This window comes from Solanum verrucosum, unplaced genomic scaffold, assembly GCF_900185275.1.
Source record: "Solanum verrucosum unplaced genomic scaffold, falcon-dt-bn FXZP01000238.1, whole genome shotgun sequence".
NCBI lineage: Eukaryota > Viridiplantae > Streptophyta > Magnoliopsida > Solanales > Solanaceae > Solanum > Solanum verrucosum.
In genome coordinates this window covers 4763085-4787241 of record NW_026020630.1, presented here as the reverse complement: position 1 = coordinate 4787241, position 24157 = coordinate 4763085, and the positions used below count along the sequence as shown (strand labels likewise).

The 24157-nt window shown below is 30.6% G+C and overlaps 4 protein-coding genes across 4 annotated transcripts; 3 read left to right on the top strand and 1 right to left on the bottom strand.

Annotated features, from left to right (window-relative positions):
* Window positions 1-558: 558 nt before the first annotated feature.
* On the bottom strand, window positions 559-6133 carry LOC125811934 (uncharacterized). The gene is made up of 13 exons (XM_049491477.1): window positions 6108-6133; window positions 5797-5894; window positions 4779-4891; window positions 4450-4687; window positions 3951-4177; window positions 3702-3857; window positions 2860-2926; window positions 2614-2723; window positions 2372-2518; window positions 1925-2080; window positions 1171-1287; window positions 877-1074; window positions 559-708 (listed from the first exon to the last, which is right to left on the bottom strand). Exons 1-13 carry the CDS (start codon window positions 6131-6133, stop codon window positions 559-561), a joined length of 1803 nt encoding a protein of 600 aa, XP_049347434.1.
* A 1990-nt stretch (window positions 6134-8123) lies between these two features.
* LOC125811599 (protein yippee-like At5g53940) lies at window positions 8124-11365 on the top strand. Its single transcript, XM_049491120.1, has 5 exons — window positions 8124-8304; window positions 9632-9675; window positions 10733-10841; window positions 11031-11086; window positions 11199-11365. The coding sequence occupies exons 1-5, from the start codon at window positions 8209-8211 to the stop codon at window positions 11275-11277; spliced, it is 384 nt and encodes a 127-aa protein (XP_049347077.1). The 5' UTR covers window positions 8124-8208; the 3' UTR covers window positions 11278-11365.
* A 1433-nt stretch (window positions 11366-12798) lies between these two features.
* Window positions 12799-17605, top strand: LOC125811803 (PRA1 family protein H). The gene is made up of 4 exons (XM_049491346.1): window positions 12799-13431; window positions 13780-13916; window positions 17002-17073; window positions 17169-17605. The coding sequence occupies exons 1-4, from the start codon at window positions 12974-12976 to the stop codon at window positions 17255-17257; spliced, it is 756 nt and encodes a 251-aa protein (XP_049347303.1). The 5' UTR covers window positions 12799-12973; the 3' UTR covers window positions 17258-17605.
* Window positions 17606-20676: 3071 nt separating this feature from the next.
* On the top strand, window positions 20677-22294 carry LOC125811933 (FK506-binding protein 4). The gene is given in 2 exon segments (XM_049491476.1): window positions 20677-20927; window positions 22281-22294. Coding segments are annotated over 2 exon segments (231 nt in total). The 5' UTR covers window positions 20677-20710.
* The last annotated feature ends 1863 nt before the right edge of the window (window positions 22295-24157 follow it).

Sequence of the window (24157 nt, the reverse complement as noted above, 5' to 3'; positions counted from 1 at the left end):
TGGTACGTATTGTATTATTTTAATGAAGACAATGTTTAATTAGATTGTATCGTTCTTTGTCGTTATATAATGTCACACATTCATAATTTGAATGATAAACCTATGGGAAAAAGTAGGGTACGGGGTAGAGCTACAAAGAAAAGGTAGGATAAAAGATGATTATTCAGCAATAAATAAAGACAAAATGAGAAAGAAAATTTTAAGGTAACGATACGATCACACCAAGTCGATCGTTACATAAAATGGGTCTTTTCATCATTACCTAATGATGAATTTAAACAATACGATACAAATAAAATTTAAGTAACAATCCAAACAAACATTGTAATTAAATTACCAACACAATCCAATCCAATGGATAGCAACCATCCTAACAAGGGGTAAGTTATTGATGCAATTTTGATAAGAAAACAAAAATACTCTAAGTTTTGGGTCGTGGATCGCTCATGTGGACCGACCCAATCCAACTTTGAAGCAATTATTTTGATAGCAAAATCAAAAACTTCTGCCTCAAGGTACACAAGCCATCGATTTTGCTCTCAATTTCTCACAGATACATTATGACCATATCTTGATCCATCGATCATGACTCACTGAAGCTATAATACCTTTACCACGTAAACCTGCTAATGAAGAAATTATACCATCATGTGCTCTATATGATGAAGTTATGTTTGCTTTACACATTGGATTCCACAACTCCAAAACCTGCAAAAACATTTGACATGTATCAAATAGGGTGAAAAATAATAATCAAGAACTATACAATAGTTACTTAATCTGGAGATCTAATAATCCTAAATTTTCCTCAAATAAAAAGTTATTAATTCTTCGAGAGGATTTAATATCTAAAACATTCTAAGGTTACGAATATACCTTATTAGAACCAATCACCAACGCTAGAATTTGGCCTGGGTGATAAATGCAGGATTGAAACTTATTCACACCAGAGAGCAATTCAAATATCCACATTCCTTCACGAATAGACCAAATTCGTGCGCTATCTTCGCTCACAGATGCAATGTATTTTCCAGTTACGTCCCAACAGATTGAAAGAATGTTTCCATCGTGTCCCTATAAATCATAGAAAATGAAATCGCAGTTATACAATATAGTTATGCAACATGTAAGTTTGACTAAGAATGAAGAATATATATATAAGCATTTTACTTGTAATGTTTTCTGGATGGTTTGAGTCTCAATATCAAAAATATTTATGATATTATTGGTAGAACTTGCCAAAAGGCTCCCAAGTTGAGGTTGAAATCTAACTTGTCTACTCCCTCCCTGCATTGACACGGAGTTTAAGAATAGAAATGCGTTAATATTTTTGGGACGGACTAAAAAGAAAAGTAAATCATATAAATTGAGACAATGAGTAGTTAATTCTCTACAAATCACTATATTTCGAAAATTGTATAGTATATATGTTGTTTAGTCTAATAAGAATATTGGTTCAAATCATTTTATTTTCTAAAACATCTTTTTGCATGTATATTCACATAATAATCCACTATGAATGTTTAAAATCTTGAAATTGCTTGGAATGAATAAGAAAGAATGGTAAGAAAACTATTTACTACAATTAATCCAGGAATTTATGAAAAAACAAATTCAACAAGATTTCAAATCAGTCAATTAATAAATCTCTAAATTTAAATATAAACAACAAAAGCAGATAACTATCAAATTATGAGTCTCCACATGTTAAATAGAGGTAACGGTCTATCCCGCTAGTGATATTACTCAAGACCTGCACGATTTTAATACGCGTCACTAATTGATAAGACATGCTTACTTATATATATGCCCAACATCTCTCCTATATTTTTATTCATATGAAACCCTTTGTCTTAAGTTGGAGCGTTAACATTTTATGAACATCTAAAATAAAAATAAAAAGGAAGAAAATAGAGATACCAACCTTAAGACTGAGCATGCAATCACCCCCATTGACATTCCACAGTCTAATCTCATTGTTGTAATCACAAGAACTGAGAAGATCCACCATTGTTGGATGATAATCAACTGACATCACATGCCCATGATGTCCTTCAAGGTTTCTATAAGTCTTTGTTGGCTGGATAATGATAAAATGATGACAAATGTACAATATCATGGTTGTAATAATATAGACAATTTTTAAAAAAAATGGAAGAATATAATCAAACACATAGTTTACAGAATCATTGAATTTGTTTTACTAGTCAGAAAGCATAATCACATACAAATTAAAGACGAATTATACCATGTAAAATCACAATCTAAAATCGTACCTTGTTACAGATTCGTTCCAACACTCTTCGGAAAATAAATCTTCACAAGAACTTTAAGCGAATAATTTTTTTTATTATGGAAATAGAGATTGTACCTCAGCTGCATCCCATATTTTCACAGTTTTGTCAAGGGAAGATGTTGCAAACATTGTTGAGTTTGGTCTAAAACGAATATCTGTAATATCCTGACTATGACCTTCTCTACTACTAAAATCGTTATTTCCCAAATTCCAAATCATAACCTAAAAACATAAAAAGCAATACAAATTAATTAACAAAAAAAGTTAGAGATTAAAAAAAGTGTTTTCCCATTTGACAAAAAGTAAATAAGACAAACCTTATTGTCATGTCCACCAGTAGCCAAAAACTCTCCTTGTGTATTAAAGTGACAACATAAGAGCTCAATATTTGTAGCACGATAGTTATGAATATTTTTTAGAAAAAACCCTGTAAAGTAATATAAAGTCAATTATATTGTGGTTAATTTATTTCTTCAATATAAGAATATTAAATACACAACATATCTAGGTGAGTATTGACCCTAACAAAAAAAGTATGTGGATTAACTATTTTTGTTACATACCTTTTTGTTTATCTTTTTGCGTCGATACGACGATTGAATTATTTGGACCTCCAATTTCTTTCTCAACCTACAACTCAGGAATATATATTATATATATGCAAGAATAAAATATTTGAAGATTTTATATAGAGAGACAAGAAAAAACTAAGAAAGGGAAGTTCATTCTCAAAAAAAAAATGATGATGTATGTTAATAGGGATGGCAAACTAATGAGTCGATTCAGGGTCAGATCGAAAATGTGTTATGTGAAAATAAATAAATTAAAATATCTAAATTGACTCATATTTTATATGGATAAATCAAATAGATATCCATATTATCCACTCTTTTAGTATGTAAACAAATAATTACAAGATTTTTTTTCTTATACCTTTTCTCTGTTTATGGTGGTTGGTATGAAGGAAAATATTTCCTTCTTTTCCTAGAAAATATTTTTCTGATTTGACAAAGTTTTGAATATTTTTTTCCATACAGTGTAGAAGTCATTTTTCTTAAATTAGAGGAAAATATATTTATTTTTTAAAAAAAAATTCCAAAAAATTAAAATTATCTAAGCATGAAAAAATTTGAATTTTAAAAAAATAATATATTTCTTCATACTAAACACACCCTTATAATAAGTGTACTTTTTAGAAATTCTTACACCCTTACACACTTAAGGGGAGTGCAATTAATGAATAGCCATGTATAATATGGATTGATCCATATTTAATCGATCATTTAAAATGAATTGAATCGAACAGATAAATCATAAATTTTACTCATTTTACCACCCCTTTATGTCAATAACATAGCAAAATGAAAACACAATCACATGAAAGGATTCAAGAAGTTGTTCTTACTAATCCCAGAGAACTCAATGGAGATTTCCTCTTTCTTCCTGCAGTCTCCACCATAGGTTGTTTTCCCTCTCTTCTCAAAATTCTTTCAGGAGAATCCATTGTTTGTTGTTCTGCTAATTCATTCCATGAGTTTCTTTGATTTGTATCACCAAACACCTATCCAAAAAGAGAACAAAAATAACTTCTTAATCAGTATAACATATATTTTGTCTCTTAAATACTTAAAAACGAGTATTATATTCAACTTACTCCTGCATGGTTTCCACCTTCAATGTGACTAGGAAGGAAATCTCCAACACTTGTAAGAGCATGGTAGAGCTTATTACCATAGTAATATTCAACTGCTCCCTCAGGTAAAACTACTTGTCGCGGAGATGATACAGTAGTAATTCCCGGAAATTGTTCCTCTTGAATATGCATTGTTACATTAGATGGCCATTCTTGATGAAATGCTTGTTGAATAGATGTATTATTCCCTGTACGTAGGTACAACACAAAAGAAGATCCTTATTGCTATAAGACTAAATAGTACTAAAGAAAACTCTTCGTTTGGTTGGAAACAAGTTATCCCAGGATTAGTTATCCTGGGATTAGCTATCCTGGGATAACTTATCCCACCACGTATATGGGATAAATGGTGGGATATTATATAAGTTATTCCAAACATGGCAACCAAACCAGATATGAAAATTTTATTAATACTTGTGTCAAAGTAATTATTTTCATTAAAGCTAAATTAGAAACAAACCTGCATCTATAAGTTCTGGTGAAGCAAGCAAAGCATTTGCAGGTCCTTCAAAATCAATCTCATTCATTCGTTCAGAAGCCTCTAAAATTGGTTCTTTTTCCAGCCACTCTAACATATCAGGTGAAAGCGGTATGTCCATCACATTATTAGATGTATTTTCCATCGTATGATCATTAGAAGCATTTAATTGATGTGTATGAACGTTGTTAGTAACGATGTCTTCCACTACTAATGATACCTGGAAATACAAAATCGAGTATTTAGTTTGGAAATAATATTTTGTATCAATTTAAACATGAATAAGTATAGAAAAAGTTCTTGGGTAACACCTTATCAACGGATTCAACATTGAGCATAGGAACGTTTGGGTACACAAAGTTATATGTTTCATAGAATTTATTCCACCACATTTGCAGAAATGCTTCTTGAGAAGAATTGACAGCTGAAATGAATCAAAAAATCAAACAATTATTACATCAAAGTTTGATATCACATTATCACATCACTTTTTTATTCCACATGCATTAAGAATTTATTATTTCACATGTATATGAATAATAAAGGATAGTTAACACACTAAAAACCTGTTTGGATTGACTTAAAAGTTGGTCAAATATAATTATCAGTCATTTTTAGCTTTTGATCAGACTGTTTGACAAAGTTAAAAATAAGGAAAAATCACCTAAATTATTTTACCCTATTCTCTAAAATTCTCAACCATTTGAAAAAATTACAAAAAAATATATTCTAGTCTCTCCTATTCTCGGAGATATCACTTTACGCGATATATCGGCCGGATACATCACTTTACGCAATATATCGATTAGATACATCACTTCACACAATGTATTGGTTGGATATATCACTTTACGCAATGTATCGGGACGTACACGATGTATCGAGACATTGAGTGATGTATCCGAAATCGAGACACTGCTAGATGTATCCGAAATCTGGATGCAATGTATCGAGCTGTATCCAGATTCCACCAAATTTAATGGGTTTTTGTAATTTGGAAAAGAATAGGGATGAGATGGCTCTTAACACTATCAGATCTGTGTAAAATAAAATAACTTGAAATGACTTAAAAAAGTTTTATAAATCAAAAATAGAACCCTCCCTACTTTTTATTTTTTAACTTAAAAGTCATCTAAATTACTTTTTAAAAACTACTTTTTTTTTTCCAGTCAATCCAAACGGACGCTAAGTACCATATATTCATATGTAAGAATTATCAAATAATTTAAGCATACGAATATATATACAACCATTTTAGTAAAAACATCCATTACTAAAAACACATATATAAGTTTTTACTAATAAAATTCATTAAAAAGACTTTCTTACCATAAAAATTTTGATTAGCAAAAACTTCACGGCGGAATGTCTCTATAGTCTCATGTAAACCTTTTATAAACATGTAATCAAGAATGACTTGATCAAGTCTGAAAAAATACAACCAAATTAATGGATAAACATGATTAAAAATAGTCAAACAAAAGGAAAAAATTCACATACAAAAAAAATCAAAACAAAATTAGGGAAACAAATATAATCTTCAAGTGTATCAATCATCATTCATATAAGTATAAAATAACACTAAAGTTTAATAGCTTTTGCTATAAATAATTGGTGATATATCACACATAAACACTTACAAGCGTTGAGCCTCCAAATTGGCCATATGATCATCAAAAGCAAAACCTTAACTTATCATAAAAGAGAGAAGAATTGAATTTTTGAGCAAGAACAATTGGGAAAAATGAAGAACTTTTTTATTTTATTTTTGTTATATATACTCTATTTATTATTAAAACAATCAGATTTCAAAAAGAAAAGAAAGGAAAGGAGTTAATGATCAGATACAAAAACGAGAATAAAGTTGAAATATTTGATATAATGTAATCTATTTTAAATTTGCTTTTGATTGTTCCACCAACTTACCATATATTGATTTGTCAATTTTTTTATTTTAAAAAAAAAAGATTAATCCAATTACTTAATCTCATTAGAAAATGAGAAGCATTTCAAAGAAATTAAGGGCTTTGAGATAATGTAACTCTTATTACCAAAAAAAAAAGAATGCAACAACAAAGATTTGATTTGATAATATAGTCTTGGTGAGAAATTAAATTATTGTTGACTAGATACCATTTTAATTAAGTTATTGGATTATCTACTAAATATCAGGGGATTTGTTGATATCAAACGGTAATTTAATAGTTGTTAGAATGGTCTAGTCAAGTTATAATAACCCAAGACTTCATTAGCTCCACTCATGCATATCATGAATTTAGACATATATGATAAGTTAGTAATATAATACACTGTCTTTTAATTTGGTCTTACGTGATATTTATAGACTTTCATGTTGGGTTTGTATAACTTTAACGTTTTAAATTTGTATAAAATTAAACAAGTAGATACATGTGTTATATGTGGCAAAATACATGTAAGACGCTTCGTAGAATGTCATGTAGAACTCCATGTAGGACGTATGTGTTTATTTGTTCAACTTTATGATAGTTTAATAAATATTTATTTTTACACACCTAAAATTAAAGGGCATAAATATCAAATAAGATCCAATTAAATGCATGTTTCTGTATGCCTAGTGTTTATATATACTATATGCAACTTTTAAGAGACTAGAGAGTAGTTTTGTTGAAGGACCATAAACTATCCATGACTGATAAATTACAGTCAAAAGATTAAGGCATAATAGATAAATGTGTCTTTTAACTTGACTTCAGTTTGTATGTATGATCTGTAATTTTGAACATAAGTAAATACTTAAACTTGTATAATGTTGAACAAGTAGACATACGTGTGCTATATGGCGTCCTATGTGGCGTCTTATGTGTATACGTATGCAATTTTATTCAAGTTTAAGTATCTACTTATGCATATTCAAAATTGGAGGACATAGATGTCTGGTGCAACTAAGTTGAATGGAATAATTATGTATGAGAAACATTTTTTTTTTTTAAAAAGATCAATGAACAATATTCGGTTTCTTAAATTTATATAGATTTATAATTGTAACATCCCGCAACTTCTAATCAAAGATTCGAATCATCCCCAGCATGCGTATAGGCCCAACTTGATGATTTTTAAGTTGTACATATATGTTAAGGTCCTTTACTAAGTGTAGTAAGTGTATTAGATGTGAATTAGAGTCATAAGGAACCTCTAACACCAAGTCAAGTTCAAAGCATTTCTATCGGCTAACTTTTTTAATTTTATTCAAATACTACAAAACTACTTAAAATAATTTAACTTTAAAACACGTAAAATAATAGACTCTACCATTTTTTTTTTAGGAAAAATGGGTAGAGGCTAAAAAAAATACTATCTCTGTTCTTTTTTATATGTCATCCTTACTATAAATAGTTGATTCATAATACTTGTCATTTCATAAAATTAATGCATAAATCATAATATTTTTTTCTATTTTACCCTTGTGAGTTATTAGCCTTGAAATATACATTTGACCAACATAGAAAAACTAAGTGAATAATTCATGTTAATTTATTAAATTAATTAATTAAAATAAATTAATTCATATTCATTAATTGAACAGTTAACTTTGAAAAAATTTAAATAAGAATAAAATAATAAACTTACTAAATTAATGCATGGAAATAAAAAATTGTGACATAAACGGGAACCCCAAAGAGTCCTCCCACAAGCTCACTATCACAACTGACCAAAAAATTCAATTCTTGTTTTGTGGGTTTTGTTGATTTTCCATTGAAAATGGGAAGGATATTTGTTGTAGATCTTGAAGGCAGGATTTACAAGTGCAAATTCTGCAAAACCCACCTTGCTCTTGCTGATGACCTTGTTTCTAGGGTAACCATTTCTTCAATTTCCCTTTCTAGCTAAGTTTTTATAAATAAAAATCTTATCTTTGTTATAGAGCTTTTCATTGGGTTTTGGCCTTTTGGGGCTTGTTGTTTCTTTGAGTAATTAGCTTTTATTTACTTGTTTTTGCATATTAGATGGTATTTTTTTGTTTTGAGAAAGAATACTTAGATGGTGTTTTCTTGTTTTTGCATAATTAGATGGTACTTTTTTTGTTTTGATATAGAATAATTAGATGGTATTTTCTTGTTTTTGCATAATTAGATGGTGTTTGTGCCTACACATCCTCCAAAAGTATAACCAAAGGAGAAAACAGGGCAACTAGAAAGAAAAGAAATGTTCTTGCATGATCATTTGCTTATGCTAGTTTTTTTCGGCACGTGTATGTCAAGTCATGTAGAACGTAGGCGTTTAGCCATTTTCACTGTGAAATTTAAAAAAGAAGTGTATTTTTTTTTTCAAAGTGAAAATTGATATTGTTTGGCCATGAATAAAAAATGGAGTTGTTTTTGATAATTTAGAGTGAAAAAAGTGATTTTGTGTTCCTGAAGAATTTTGTGTCCAAAAAGTGACTTGAAATTCTAGAATTCAACTCAACTTGAAGTTGAGTTCCTGAAGAATTTTGTGTCCAAACATGTTTTTTGGAGTTCAACTCTAGTAAAAAAGTGATTTTTTTTTAATAATATATGGAAGAATGTGTGGAGAGTAGTTATGCTTTTTGCTTTGTTTGTTTGTTTCGTTCTGGGCTGTGAAGAAAGTGATTCAACTTGATAATTGGAAGACTAGGTATGGACTATGGTATTCATGCTTATTACCCTTCAAGTTGGAAGTGATTTGGTTTCTATCATTAGTTATGTGATCTGTACCAATTTATAATAAATGTCACCTAGCTTAATTGTTATTTTATATGGCAGAATAAAGTACATTTTTGTGTGGATGATCAATGCGGAACAAATCTTGTAAATGGATTTAAGATTTAGCTCATTAGTTAATTTCTACATTTTGAATATAATTATTGATTATCGTTCTGTCAAATATGTCTATCCCTAAAATCAATTAAACTCAAGTCTTTCTCTTAAATAGCTATAAATGGTGACATGCCATTTTCATGCAAGTGTTTATAAACTTGAAGAACACAACGTAAAAAAACATAAAGTTAAATTACCAAATGCGCAAGGATTAGGCTTGGAGAGTGATTCAACATTTTAATCAATCTTTATCCTTATGGAAATTTTCTGCCACGATTTCTTATTCATAATATTGCACTTTTGGCTTGCTTGGTTTGTAGTTTTTTAACGGTTAGTTTTATGGCCAGGGATTTCATTGCCGCAGAGGAAAAGCCTACTTGTTCAATAAAGTGTGAGTGCCTATTAATTTCTGAACTACACATTGAGCATAACCAGTTTTGTTTTATGACTTGATCTGCTTGTTTCACACCTGAATTGACTTTGTTGATAATCATGCATTCATTTGAGACTGATATCTGTCACATTCTTTTTATATCCTATCTTACTAGTTATGGTATTGGGAAGAGGATTGAGATTTATTAGATTTAGTCACATAAATTGGGATAGAGGGAGTAACACGTTATTTTATTAAAAAAAAGATATTTTCTGTATTAACTTTATGTCTTCTCTCTGTATGATATATTCATGATTGTCAGTGTTATGGAATTGATCTATCCTTCATCCCTTGTATCAAATTCTCAAAATTTACCATGTCGACGTGTCTGCAACTAATCATATGCATTTACATCCATCTTCATACTTTCTAAATTGTAATGAATTGAGGAACTCCCATTGTATGAACTGTAATATAACTTTAACCTCTAGACAGATGTTATCTGTAGAAGAAAAGACTTCCTTTCTAGCGACAACGACTTATTAGTGAATCCAAAAGAGTTCCCAATTTCAATATTGCACTCATATAGATTTCACGTAAACTGAACAATTAAATGCTAGCAACAACATCCAACTTAACCGTACCACTTGAAGGCACTAAAGATCAGCAACTTTGATTTTATGTATTGAACATTGCTGTTGAGCTGAAGATGTATTTGAATAGAAATTAGTGTTTGCTTTTTCTAGTAGTGGAACATGTATATTTTCTCTTATTCATCCTATCTTATAGATTTGGGTTCCCAAGAGGTATAACTAATAAGAACATGTATATTTTCTCTTATCCATCCTTAGTTCTTTGAAAAGAAAAAGAAATCCATTTTACAGATCAAGTTGGTAAGGACTAAGGATTACCGCTTCATTTCTGTTTCTATGGTCGATGATCATAGAAGCCTTGGCAGTGTAATAGATGATATATCTACTAACATCATTTTCTCTGTCTTCCCAACACTTTGCAATTGTGCACCATTCGATATATATGCAGAGGTCTGACTGGTCCGCCTGATTTTGTGATTCAGGGTGAACGTAACTGTTGGACCTCAGGAGGAGAGAGCGATGCTTTCTGGGATGCACACAGTATCAGATATATTTTGTTGCTGTTGTGGGCAAATTGTTGGCTGGAAATATGTATTCCTTTTCGTTCTCTCTCTATTTCTCGTGCATGTAGAAATAGACACCAAAACAAGCTCGCACACTAAAAGAGGAGGAAAATAGTTACTCCTCTCGCCATATAAATATGTTACCAATTGCACATGCATGATATACCTACACCGGAAATTTTGTTAACTACTAGCACTCTACGTTTCTATCATGCAGGAGGCTGCACATGAGGAAAGCCAGAAGTATAAAGAAAAGAAGTTTGTTCTTGAAAGGTGCATCTTTTTTCTTGTTGATTTCACATTCGACATGTATACTTGAAACCATCCATCTGTTTTGAATCTCTTCCATATAACATTACATGCTCTTCTGGTTGTTTGTTAACAGGGGGAGGATCGTTGACGGAGTTGACACTGAATTCTACATCGATACTCGTCCAACTATCAGTGATACTGAGGATGCATAGGCTTTGTTATGTTATGTATCTATCTAAACATGTGTGATTGTTGTATCTTGTAAGTTTAGTTTGCTAGTATATAAAGAAGGTTATGCATAAGTTTTTGGTCTACAATACCTGATTTTTTCATGATGTATAGGAGCTATATGATTATTAGCTACCAAATTGGTTAAACTAAAAATAACCTGGTAAGTATTCACTCATCCTTGATACGGAATCTTTAGGAAATGCTTCAAATATACAATTCGATGCAACAAATTTTTAACTCTTTTTTTATTTTTATTGTCTCTTCAAAATTTATCTTTTGTTTTAATTTTTTAAGAATAAAATAAACAATGAAAAAGTAAAAGTGATTTGGATTCTATTCATTTTTCGAATATAAAGCTACAAAAGCAAAGAAAGCATAAGATGCTTTTCGAATAAATAAAAGATCCAAATTGTTCCAATGTCAAAATTGTTTTTTTTAAGTAGATATTTTATTTATGGCATAATACATAAATGTGCTCTTTAACTTGACCTCATTTTACGTTTATGTCCTCCAACTTTGGATATGCACAAGTAGATACTTAAATTTGTATAAAGTAAAACAAGTAAACGCATGAGTCCTACATGGCACAATACATGTCGGACACCGTAGGATAAAAAATGACATTTTACGTTTATGTCCTCCAACTTTGGATATGCACAAGTAGACACTTAAATTTGTATAAAGTAGAACAAGTAAACACACGAGTCCTACATGGCACAATACATGTCGGACACCATGTAGGATGTCATGTAGGACATGTGTGTCTATTTGTTCAACTTTATACAAGTTTAAGTATCTACTTGTGCACACTCAAAGTTGAAGGACATAAATGTGATTTAAAGCCAAGTTAAAGGGGAATATTTATGTGTTATGCCTTTATTTATTCATATCCTTGTTGTTGAGATGATTTTACTATTCTAATTTCTAATTGTACAAGCTTGCACAACTAATTCTTTCATTCTTAATCAAACTTTGATTTTGAGTTTGGGTAAATCACATTATTATAGGTACTAATTATATGTTAAAACAATACGTTTTTTAATTATATATTTTTAAAAAAAATTAGTGTTCTGAATACATGTATTTTAGATATACGCAAGTCAAATTAGGTGTAATTTATTTCAAATACATTATATTCAAGCTTGATTCACATGTATTTAGAATACACCGACTTTCTTGCTCATTCACCCCCCTCTCTTTATGTATTTGTATTTCAAAATGTATCTGAATTTCACAAAATTTTATATATCTATGTTCTCAATGTTTCTTTATATGTGATCTAAATTTCATCCCATGTATCCAATATCAATTTAGTGTTTCCGCATAGATACATGTAGTATCCAAATATGCACTGATACATTCATGAGTGTATTCGTATAATATACATGTATTTGATATCAAAATATACACTGATACACATCATAAACCGAGCAAAACGAGGAAGAGATCAATATAATCAGAGATGTTTGTTAAATTAGGTAGTTTTTCCAAAAAAAAAAAAAAAAAGCCTTGTTTGGAGTATTGAAATGAACCTGACAACACACGTAAATCTGAATTTAATCGGATTTTAATCCGAGTTTCTAACCTACCATGAATAACCACAAGCTCATATGATTTCCCACCAAACGCTACAGATAAATACCTGAAAACAGATTCCTTTGAAGAAGGTAAATAAAAATGGCGTTCTCAGCTAACCCGTTATCTCTGAGTGTACCCGAACCCGTATTCGAAACCTGGCTCCGAGATACCGGTTACCTCGAAATTCTCGATCAACGGACTACCGATCTCCACCGCCACTCCTCCACCACCGCGGCGGCGGCGACGACCGCTTCCTCCGACACTGCTGTTACTAATTCTGCCGCAGCCGCGGTTTCAATCTCAAATGGAGTCTTCGTTCTCATATTTTCACGTATTGGAACCTTACTGTCGCTTTTAACGCTTAATCCGTTTGCAAAACTCACCTCTGATGACTTTTCCGGTGATACCCCGTCGTGGACCCTCCAATTCGTCGGGTCATTTGATTCCTACTCATTTCCTTCGTCGCCGTCTCAGGCTCGGCTTAGAGTACACGAGAATGTGAAACGCTATGCTCGGAATTATGCCTCTCTCTTCGTCCTCTTCTTTGCTTGTTCTCTGTATGTTCTCTCTCTCTACATCTATACACAATGACATATTCTATATGTATGTATGTGTATTCGTGTCTGCAAACATGTATATGAACATTGGCATGTATCTGTTATGCGATTAGAATTATTAATAATTAACTTTTGAACTTGTGCAATAACTTGAATGGTTGGCTTTGTTTTGAACACTATCTGCTAAGGCTTAGTATGAAATGAACCCGAATGGAGTGGATTAAATATACATTATTCATATAACTTACTACAGCTAATTTAGCTGAAGGATTTCGATTTCAGTTGCTTGATTTTTGTGCTATTTGATTGCTTTGGTATTGATTGCATTTTGATAAATTTGGGTAACAGGTACCAAAAGCTGTTTGCCCTTGTTGGTTTGATATCATGTTTAGCACTTTGGGATGTATTAAAGTTATGTGGAGATCGCTGGGGATTAGAGCAGCGCCCAGTTATCAAACAAAGCTTGATTCGCATTGCTCAGTGTGGTGAGTCAATATTCTTGAGTACCTCTCCCCGCCCCCTCCCTCCCTCCCTCAAAAGTATAAAGACGCCTAGGGTGTTGCTCTCTTAAATGATTCAGGTCCAGCATTCTATCAGTGTTTTTGGTGATGGATGATATGATCATAGCTTTGACTGTTTTATCATTTGCCATATATTTATCCTGTGTATATTGTAAAAGTGAACACCAGGAAACAACAATTGGCTGATCCCTGATCTTTTAGCTTCTAGTTAACCTTTTGAATATTGTCTATACTAGTGTTCCTTTTCATAAATAGCACTCTGCACTCCTCTAGATTGGAGGCTCTTATGCCAACTTTTGGTCGAGGCAGAGAGTTTACGTTCATACCAAATGGAGACACTTAATAGCAGGACATGTGTAACTTAAAAAGTATTCATATCTATAATAACACTTATGAGACCTATGTGTTATAAGATCAAAGAATTATATGGAACAGTTGGCTGGCTGTTTCTACATCCAACTTTATCCACGTCATCATTTGTTCTAATTATAGTTTTCCTCATGTTGGGAGACGTTCATTACATCCTAAAAGTCCTGCTCCTCTTTTGCTTTCTTGATAATCTGATCTATAAGATCGCTACCCATCCATCCAATTTGAGACCAAATGTATTTTCTTTCTTCCTATTGCAAATTAGATGCTAGAACATCAGTAAAAGAGTTTTGGACAGCATATCAGTGGCAACGGATGTAGATTCATGTGATGGTCTAAAGAAAAACATTGTCAAATAATTGCTTATAGAACTACATACTCAGGAGTCAGTCAGGACTATCCAAAACCATCATATGCCAGTCTGTTGAGGTGTTGGATGACCACATATTTATAGGTTACTGATATTCAGAAACATTGGATTTGCAATGGATGCTCTTAAGATGTTTCACCAAAATTACTGGAAATCAGGATCAAGGACAAATGATCCAACAACTAAGCTAAAGTATATAATGAGTTGGTACTACAAAATAGATGCAGATGTGAGGAATTACATACAAATTGATCATGGAGCAGGGATATATGATTTGACTATATTGTTCCCTAAACAATTGTACATGCGTATAAAATGCAGTAAAAAGTTCATATATTAGCTGCTTGCAAGACAGTGAATGCATATTTTGTAAAATCTGTTTCTTCATCATTAGAGAAGAATGTCATGTCACTATCTCAAATCAATTTTTGTGTTCAAAGTTTCACAAGTTCTCACAATGATAGAACCCCCAACCCAATTTGGAGAAAAACTGAGGCGTGGATGGTGTGGGGATGATGAGGAAGGTACTGTATCTTTACTCAAAAGTATTATAAATAAGCAAAATATGGTAGAAACAGCTTAAATGCTTTAGTCCACAGATATTGTAGTGTCGATGGGCTTGAAAGGAAAAGAAAAAGGTGGGGAATATTTGAGTATATTCGTTTCCAAAAGAAAAAAAGAAAAGGGGAAGTAGAACAGGCTTATGATCTCTCCATTTCATCCTTTGTTGTACCTGCACCTTGTCTTTTACTCAAATATTGTGAAGAAGCAAAATATGGTGGAAATAGCTTTAAATGGTTTAGCCTCAGCCAGATTAGTGTCGATGAGCGTAAAAGTAAAAAAAGTGGTAAAGGATTTCTGGGAAGCTCTTTGGCGAGAAATTAAAAGAAGAGGGAAAAGTAAAAATGGAAGGTTTATAAACCTCCATGTCATCTGTTGTAGGAAACCAGTACCAGCAAAGTTAACGAGATATTGGTATCTCTTCTCCATATCATCTTTTTGCAGTACCTGCGAAGTTAATTATTATACATTGATATCTCTTACAAACAACGTAAAGGATGCTTCTGCGATAGAAAAAGTTAATGGGCTGTAGTTTCCCTGTCCCTTAGCACGATCTTTTAACCAAACATAATTTATGAGATGGGGTGAGTTCTACATCTCTACCTTCTTGTTCTCAGTATTTCTAGAGGTTACTGTTTCTTCACAAGTGATGTGAAGGTACGGATTACGACTTCATAGTTGAAGTGATGCGCTTCTGAGAAGCGCGTTCTTCAAATAGTGAATTGCAAAGTAGCTATACCTGGTATTCAGGTATTTACTTCAAAAGAAACTTGTGTGGAACTACCTAGTTATAATCCAATTTCGGCAGAAGATTGTTGATTGAAGAATCTAACTAGAAAGGATGAGAAAAAGGAAAAAAGGAGGGGAAGATAGGTTTCTTTTGGGTACTGGGATACTAGGACTACTCTTACATGCATGTTTCAGCATTCTTTCTGTAGTCAATGTCTTCTTCCACTTCTTGAGTTTATAATACTTCTTGACTTCTCTTCTACTCTGTTAGTAGAGTTCCATATAAAAAAGGATAAAGGGGATACTTTTTTATGGTAAAAAATTCTGTCATTTCAGTTATTTCTCAAGAAGAAAAGAGGGGATCTGTTGTACTTAAGTATTCAATTCACCATCACCAATAAGATATGAAGGCTTACTTCACATTTAGAATTTGCACAAAAACGGACTATTTTCTACAAACTATAGATGAAGCTAAATGCAGACTATTTTCTACAAACTATATATAAAGCTAGATGCTGTGGATTGATTATGTTTTATGGTTGATTAGGTGAAACTGAATAATCATTCCGTGATTGTATGTTATGTTTTCAGTGTTTAGTTGAAGTTACATTTCAAGATGTTTATTGTTAGATTAATATTGTCTGAGATTAGATGTTGAAATTAGAATTTTCATTGCAGGAAGTACCAATTCAACAAAATAGGAGTAGTAATTTTCATTGCAAGCTTTTTATAAGTTCATGTATGTTAGATCAATTTTGTGTCTCTAGTTATTGTACACTTTGTTTCCATTTTCCAGTAAGCATGCATGTTAAATCTTGATTCACAGTTTTTGTATAAAGCCCAAATGATGTTGTTGCTGTTTTTGTGCTTCTAGTTCTTAGAGACGCTTCCCAGTCTTTTCAAATGTATATTGGACAGTTTTTGTTTCCCTAGATAATTTTGAGCTCTTATTTATTTTGGCAAGCAGAATTTTTCTGATACTGTATAAATTTGCGAACTGAGTCAGCCTTTCTTGTACAGCTACTGCAGTTATTCTCTTCTGTACCAATGTTCAAATGGCTCTCTTCTCAGCTCTTGCGGTCAGTTATGTAGGTAGGTTATCTTTCGTGCCTAATTTGTTATCTTACTCTTTATCTTCTGTTTTATTCCCAATTTCAAGAGCTTATGGCTAATCGATGCATTTGCAGTGATGATTCTGCATGCCTCATTTAGGAAGCTGACCCCCTCGAAACAATCAACTTCAAAAGATGGAAACAGAAGGGTCCTGAGAAGTTGATGAGTGGTTATTATTGTCAAGTCATACAACCACATAGTCGTCGCCTGGAGAGAGGGTAAACCGTGTTTACAAACTATAGCATACGAGTCTTGGTTCATGAGTACATCTCTCGGTTTGAACTCAGAAAATTCTTCGAGTTACAATGTAAGAAAAGCTTCTTCTTATTTCTTATTTTAAGTATAGGTTGTATGTATAAGTCTATACAGTGGAGAAAAAAAAGACTAGATAAGATTTTAGATGGCTGTAGAACCCTAAAAGAGAATTGGCACTGCTAAAGGCGTTGCTATTTTGCTATATGAATTAGTATTAGTAACACATTTGTTTATCTTCGACTGAATGATTTGCTTTCCTTGACATGCCATAATTAATACTTAATAGTATAAACTTTGTCTTTGCACTTAAACAAATGAGCTAATATTGCTTTAATAAATCATAGTTTGTGATTGGCTTAATACAAGCCCCTTAAACTTGTTAGGATATTTCATTTAGACATTCGAACTAAGTAATGTTTCAATTGAACATCTCAACTCCTTCTATGTGTTTTAGTTAGATATTTTTAATTCAAATTTTGAATTATTCTTTTCGTGTATATAGTTAATCACATAAAATATATTATTTCCTTTAATTATATGCATTTGCCTCTATTAGCTATAAAATTTCAAACATTTTTCTACTTGAGGTTGATGCTTATAATTAAAGGAGTTGTTATATTTTATGTGGTTAACTTAATTATCTAATAGATAAATTAAAATACACGTAAAATTTGAAGCAAAAATGTCTATTTGAAACACTTTATCAGGAGTTGAGGTGTTAAGTTAGAACAAAGCTCAGTTCAAATGTTGAGGTCTTTTTGAATAATAATAATAAGGATTAAAGTGTTTTAAGTTACTAGCCGCCCATGTTGACTCCCTCCCACCGGGGGCGGATTTAAAGGGTCAAGAGCGTGTTCATCCAAATCTCTTTGATAAAAAATTATATTGTATATACAAGGTAAAAAAAAAAAATTAAACATTTCAAGTTTAGGATTGAAATTTATTTTGATATTTCAAATTAAAATTCTTCGCACTATATTTTTATTTTTCAAATTCTTTCTTGTAATCTATTCAAACACCTTAAAATTATGATTTACTATAGTATGTCCAGGTGCAAACCAAGAGCAGAAGATCATATTTGGTGTAATTTTTGTTATATTGTTTGTACAATCTTTGCTGTTGCCAAGGTGACTTTTTGGTGCCAACTTTAACTTTACTTTGAGATAATGCATTGATTGCAAGTAAAAAGACAGAGGAGTTAACAGTGAACTTTGTCTCTTTATGGAGTACCCCACGATGACTTTTAGGACAATTTTGCTATGATTAAAATGCTAAATGATGATTTCCATTTCAACTTTTTAATTTTACTATATAAAAACTATTTTATTTTGCATAAGTACTATAGAAAGTTTATCTTTTTGAAAAAAGTATCATGCCTAGATAGTTATCTTAAGCTAAATATGTCAATTTTGAAAATGTACATCTAGACATCATAACTTAGTTTAAATTGTTCGGTAAACACACTTTCTCGAATGTGTTTTCTCAATGTTGGAGTGTTAGCTGAGCAAACTTAAATCAAGTTAAATTTACCTAAAAGACATGTAATCTTTTTTTGGGTAACAAGCTTAATATGATATTCTAAAATACTGTGTTATGTTATAATCGATTAGATTGTGTTAATAATATAAAAATTATTTAACTTAAGTCCATTTTTTATCAAATGTGATCATGATCAGACTTAACTCTTGTGCTTGCCAGCCCATGACATCTATTGAGTGGGGAAATATGTAAAAACTAGACTTCCTTTTCAATACAAGTGGCCAAAAAATATATGGTCCCATCCCATTAGCAATAGTGTAATAAACATTGCCCAATCCTTAGGGTTCAATGACTCCATCTTTTTATACTGTAATTTTTCAATAATTTTGTTCATAATTTGCAACTACGTTGTTTAGATGGTGGGATAAGAATAATAATTTTATGATAAAATATAAAATTATTTTATTTTGCATTCGGTTACGGGTATTAATTAGTCGCAAAGTTGTTTTTCCTTGTTTTATTCCACTATTTAAATTAAAATAATGGAATTAATTGTCCCATATAGAAGATAGGACAACTAAACCCAATTTATAAAATATCCTTATTTATCCATCACCAATCAAACGACCTAACTTACTAAACTATTAAGTTTTGCAGGGGCGTGAGAAAGAGACAATTAATTTGAAATACTACTTGTAAAATTTATTTTCTCTAACCTCGATTGAGGAGGTCATTTTCCTCTTCTTTTTTTTGAATTAATCTTATTTTTCCTAAATAAAATGTTCTTAAAAAAAATTGAATAACCAAATATGAAAAGATGTTTTCCTTTGTATCAAACACACTATACACTGTTATATGTATTCGACAGAATTCAGTAACATTAATTCAAATCATATAATAAATATTTAGAAATTCACTAATTAAGTTCCTATAATGAATTGTGAATCCAATAACATAAAATGGGTTAGAAGTTCAACAACAAGCGAGGAATCTAAAACACATGAAACTTAAATTTTAAATCTGCCTCGACAATGTATATACCGAAAACTTAGAATGCCCCACCTCACGTTTTTATGCTATATACATCTTCATTATTGAAAGTGATTGAAATGGAATCTGTGAAAGAATTATTGCAGCTTTGTTCATTTCAACAAATAAAACAAATAATTGAGCAGAAAGGATGGCAAAAAGAAAAGTTATAGTACTATAATAAAGCGTATATTTTTTTATACACAAACATAGTGGACTAATTTAATCTTGGGTTGGATTAGTTTCCCATATGATCACTCTACTTTTATTTTACCACACTAAGATCAAAAATTAATTTTACTATTAAAAAAAATATTCAACTTTTTTCTTAAATAGCACAAAAAAAATCACTTAACTATTTTCTGTAAGAACACAATCACTCTAATATGCCCAAGTATCACAAAGAGTCACTAAGCAATTCATTCATAACAAAAGAAAAATCACTCAACTTGTTTAATTAAATATCATATAAAATATATCTTTATTTTTCCCTAATGAGTAATTTCAGCGATACATAACGAAGTTAAGTGATTTTTTTATACTTTAATCACCTAATTTGATTTTTTTTCGTCATGAACGACAATTTAATGACTTTAGTATGATAATTTAAAAGTTCAGTGATCATACATAAAACTAATCTTAATTATGTATCTGTGAAAGTGGTCACTACTGCTTACATTAAGATAGACTATATTTACATCACTCCTTAATATGCAATATTTTTCAAACCCTACTTGAACGTGAAATACTTTGTACATCAGACTGTCTAATTCCAACTACTAGTAGTTCTTACTTATTTAAGACAAGTAGAAGGGGTGAGGTGAAGAGAGAGAGATAGAGATAGAGAGAGAGAATGAAGTTCTTGTTCCAATGTCCATGTTGTTCTTGTTTTTGCTTCATGAAGCCCCAAAAAGGTAAACCAAAAGCCAAAGAAGAACCTAAATCCAAAGTTGAACCAAAACCTGAAGACAAGAAGGTGGAAGAAGCAAAACCAAAAGAGAAGGAAGAAAGCAAGCCACAATGAAAGAAGAGGAAATGGGATAATGCAACTATATATTATTCTAATACAAGTAATATTGTTCTTCATTTACTTAAATTTACTTCTAGTTTGAAATATTTATTGTGTGCAATTGCAATCTTAACTCTTTGGAGAAAAAACTCATCCTAAATGTATTTTTATAATAAAATATTTGCACTTTATTCACTATGATATGCAAACCTAGTCTTCATTATTAACTATGTTGCTTAGATCCTTTGAATATATCGTCATCACTCATGTCAAATTCTAAAAATATGTATAACTTTTAAATGATTTGATGTACGTACATTCAAAAGAAATTTTGAAGGATATGAAAAACATAATGAGGTTAAATTTCTCTGAATTAATTTCTCAAATATTTATCGAACTTGGAGTTTTTTCTATATAAAAAAAAAAACTATTTTTTTGTCGGTGTAAAGTCACTCAACTTAAAAATATGCTCTCAGAAAATAACTTGACCCAGAAAAACCATATAAGCAAGCCAAAATACCATGTTTGTATATACGAGTGATTATTATTTTTATACAAATCAAGGCGATAAAAGGCACGCATTAATATTTAGATAAATTCAATTAATTTATTTATATAATTAAATTAATTTAGATCAATTTCAATTAGTTTTTTTTTTTGGATATTACTCTACACTAAATCCTAGTTCATGCCTATTTAGAGGTAATATATTCCCTTGAAAAAGGCATGCATTTAGAATATTTATTTTTTGGGTATTCACAAAGAGAGCAGGAAGATATCAAATTTTGTCTTTCTCAAGGAAATCTTGAATATCCCATAAACTCTGGGAATAGTCCTAAAGATCATTTCAAGATGTGGTCGAACTCTTCTTGACAATCAAATACTTCAAGAAGACCCACAAAATCCTTTCATGGAGATCAAATATTAAGATATGGTCGAATTCTTCTTGACAATCAAATACTTCAAGAAGATCCACCTTTCATCGAGATCTAATAAATCTTAAGGAGATCCAAATTTGAGAAATACACTATTAAAGCCATCGATTCACGGAGAAAATTCAGATAGGAGAATCAAGGGAACAAATAGATTTGTAATTATATTGTTTTATCAATAAAACTATGTTTCTTGATATATATTTCATTTGTAATTGTAGTTTATTTTTTATCACTTTAAAATTAGGTGCAACCAATAATCTTTCCACATAACGAACTATCTCCTCGCATTTTGAATATGAGTCTTTTTTAGCAATCATTTTAGTAATTAGTGCTTACAATTAGTTTTTGTTTCAAATTAAGAGTTATTTTAGCAACAAAAAAAACTCAAAATAATTATCACCAAATATCAAAGATAAAAATTAGTATGTTTCTCTTACTAAACTATTGTGCTTTATCTTTTTAACGGTGCTCAATTTCAGAAAATATTTATTAGATAGAGATGACTTAGTAACTTATATATCATATTTATTAATTTTTTGATAAACATAATTGTTTTGAGAATAATATTTTGGGACGGAGAAGGTATTGAAGAAAGAAGAAAACAGGAGAATAATCACATTTCGATTGTTGTGAACAACTTTTTCAAATGCCAACAATTTTGTGGACTGTGATAAACACACCAATTTGAAAAATTCAAAGCCCAATTTTTGGTGGGTCTTCTAAAATAAATTTGAGTTCACCACTCAAGTCCAAAATAAAAAATCTCAAAAGCCCAATTTATGAAATTTTTATATATATCAAGTAATATAAGTGAAATATGGGAAAGAAGAATAGAAAATAAAAAGTATGATAACTAAATGAATAATGCTAGAAAATAAATGTAAATGTAATAAATAAATTAGGCGGGAGAGCAGATCATGCGTTAAATAAAGCAAATAATTAATTAAAGATAGGTGCTAGTACCAACCATATGAAATAAAGGCAATAAAAAGATAAATTCGTAAAGAAAAAAATAGTTTTGAAATTAAAATTTGATGCTATTATCAAATCAACTTTAAAGACTACAAAGAGGAGAGCAAACTCTCACCAAGTTTTCTTATGAGAGAGAACGTTGTTTGAAAGAAAAATAATGTGTCTTATTATAAAATAGAAAGGAAGGCTATTTATAACCAAAAACTATTACAATAAGTTATAGTAATGCTACAATATTACCCACAATAATTTTAGTCCATATTTGTTATTGTATCATATGACATCCTTGTGATATCGAATTAGCCTAAAATTTATATCTTCTTTTATCCTCATACTTCGATTTCTTCGACTCCTATGAATGATTGTTAGAGAACTCAACTTTGATTTGTTGGAGAATTTTTCCGGTTATTAGATGAAATCTCTTTTGCTACTCGAGCTAGCTAGTTGTGCAGTTACAATTGATTTGTCACATAAGCTTTCGATGGATTCTAACTCTTGTACCATTTGTAAATGACATTGGAGAGATAATCTACAAACTTTTGAAAATATATCCATGAAATATGAAATCTATGTAGATAAATCATTCTTGTTCACAATTGAGATTTGTACATATATATATCAAATAAAACAACAATATCTAAGATGATAATTTGTTGACTATTATGATTATACTAATATGTTATAATTGTTTGAAACTTAATATGCACATGTTAGTTAAGTAATAGCCTTTTAGGGTATTTAATTGATCAAACTTAATTTATTCGAGATGTTGAATATAGTTGAACTCAGTTTTCCATCATATTCAATTCGAAACTTAAAAATCGATTATACATGCCGTTGATTGTTTATTCTTTATGGGACGAGTTTTAGACATGATCAGTTGACAATTTCTTAAATTTCAAATCTCATATAAGATATTTAAAATAATATATATATATAATTTAAGACCATAAAATTATATATTTTTATTAAGTTGAGTAAAAATAAACAAATTAAAATGAATATTTTTTTTAATATTTATAAATACCCATAGCACTATTTTTTTTTTGATAATATTGTGGATAACTTTTGTCCAAGTAGATATTCTATCCATTTGATTCCAAACATACTCTAGAACATTGCAATTGGTACACACCTTATTGGTCCTCACAGTTTCCCAAATTGTTTTTCTTATCCTACCTTCGCTTTTCATTATTATTGGGATAATGCAAAAAAAAAAAAAAAAAAAAACCATTAAATAAGTTTACTGAGTAAATAATATCAAAACAATAATTTAGATGTGCAACTAATAATTTCACTATTATTTTGGAGTATCTCTATATCTTATCCCTTTATTTATTTTACTTTTCGTTTAGTTTTATCGCTTAATCTAATTACACATGAA

Coding starts and splice junctions, on each gene's coding strand:
- LOC125811599 (XM_049491120.1), top strand. CDS start 8,209: ATGGGAAGGATATTTGTTGTAGATCTTGAAGGCAGGATTTACAAGTGC. Junction 9,676..10,732: donor GCCTACTTGTTCAATAAAGT/GTGAGTGCCTAT, acceptor TTTGTGATTCAG/GGTGAACGTAACTGTTGGAC. Junction 10,842..11,030: donor AAATTGTTGGCTGGAAATAT/GTATTCCTTTTC, acceptor TCTATCATGCAG/GAGGCTGCACATGAGGAAAG.
- LOC125811803 (XM_049491346.1), top strand. CDS start 12,974: ATGGCGTTCTCAGCTAACCCGTTATCTCTGAGTGTACCCGAACCCGTA. Junction 13,917..17,001: donor GATTCGCATTGCTCAGTGTG/GTGAGTCAATAT, acceptor TTTCTTGTACAG/CTACTGCAGTTATTCTCTTC. Junction 17,074..17,168: donor TCTTGCGGTCAGTTATGTAG/GTAGGTTATCTT, acceptor ATGCATTTGCAG/TGATGATTCTGCATGCCTCA.
- LOC125811934 (XM_049491477.1), bottom strand. CDS start 6,133: ATGGCCAATTTGGAGGCTCAACGCTT. Junction 3,858..3,950: donor AAGGTGGAAACCATGCAGGA/GTAAGTTGAATA, acceptor CTTTTTGGATAG/GTGTTTGGTGATACAAATCA. Junction 2,724..2,859: donor GCAAAAAGATAAACAAAAAG/GTATGTAACAAA, acceptor ATTACTTTACAG/GGTTTTTTCTAAAAAATATT.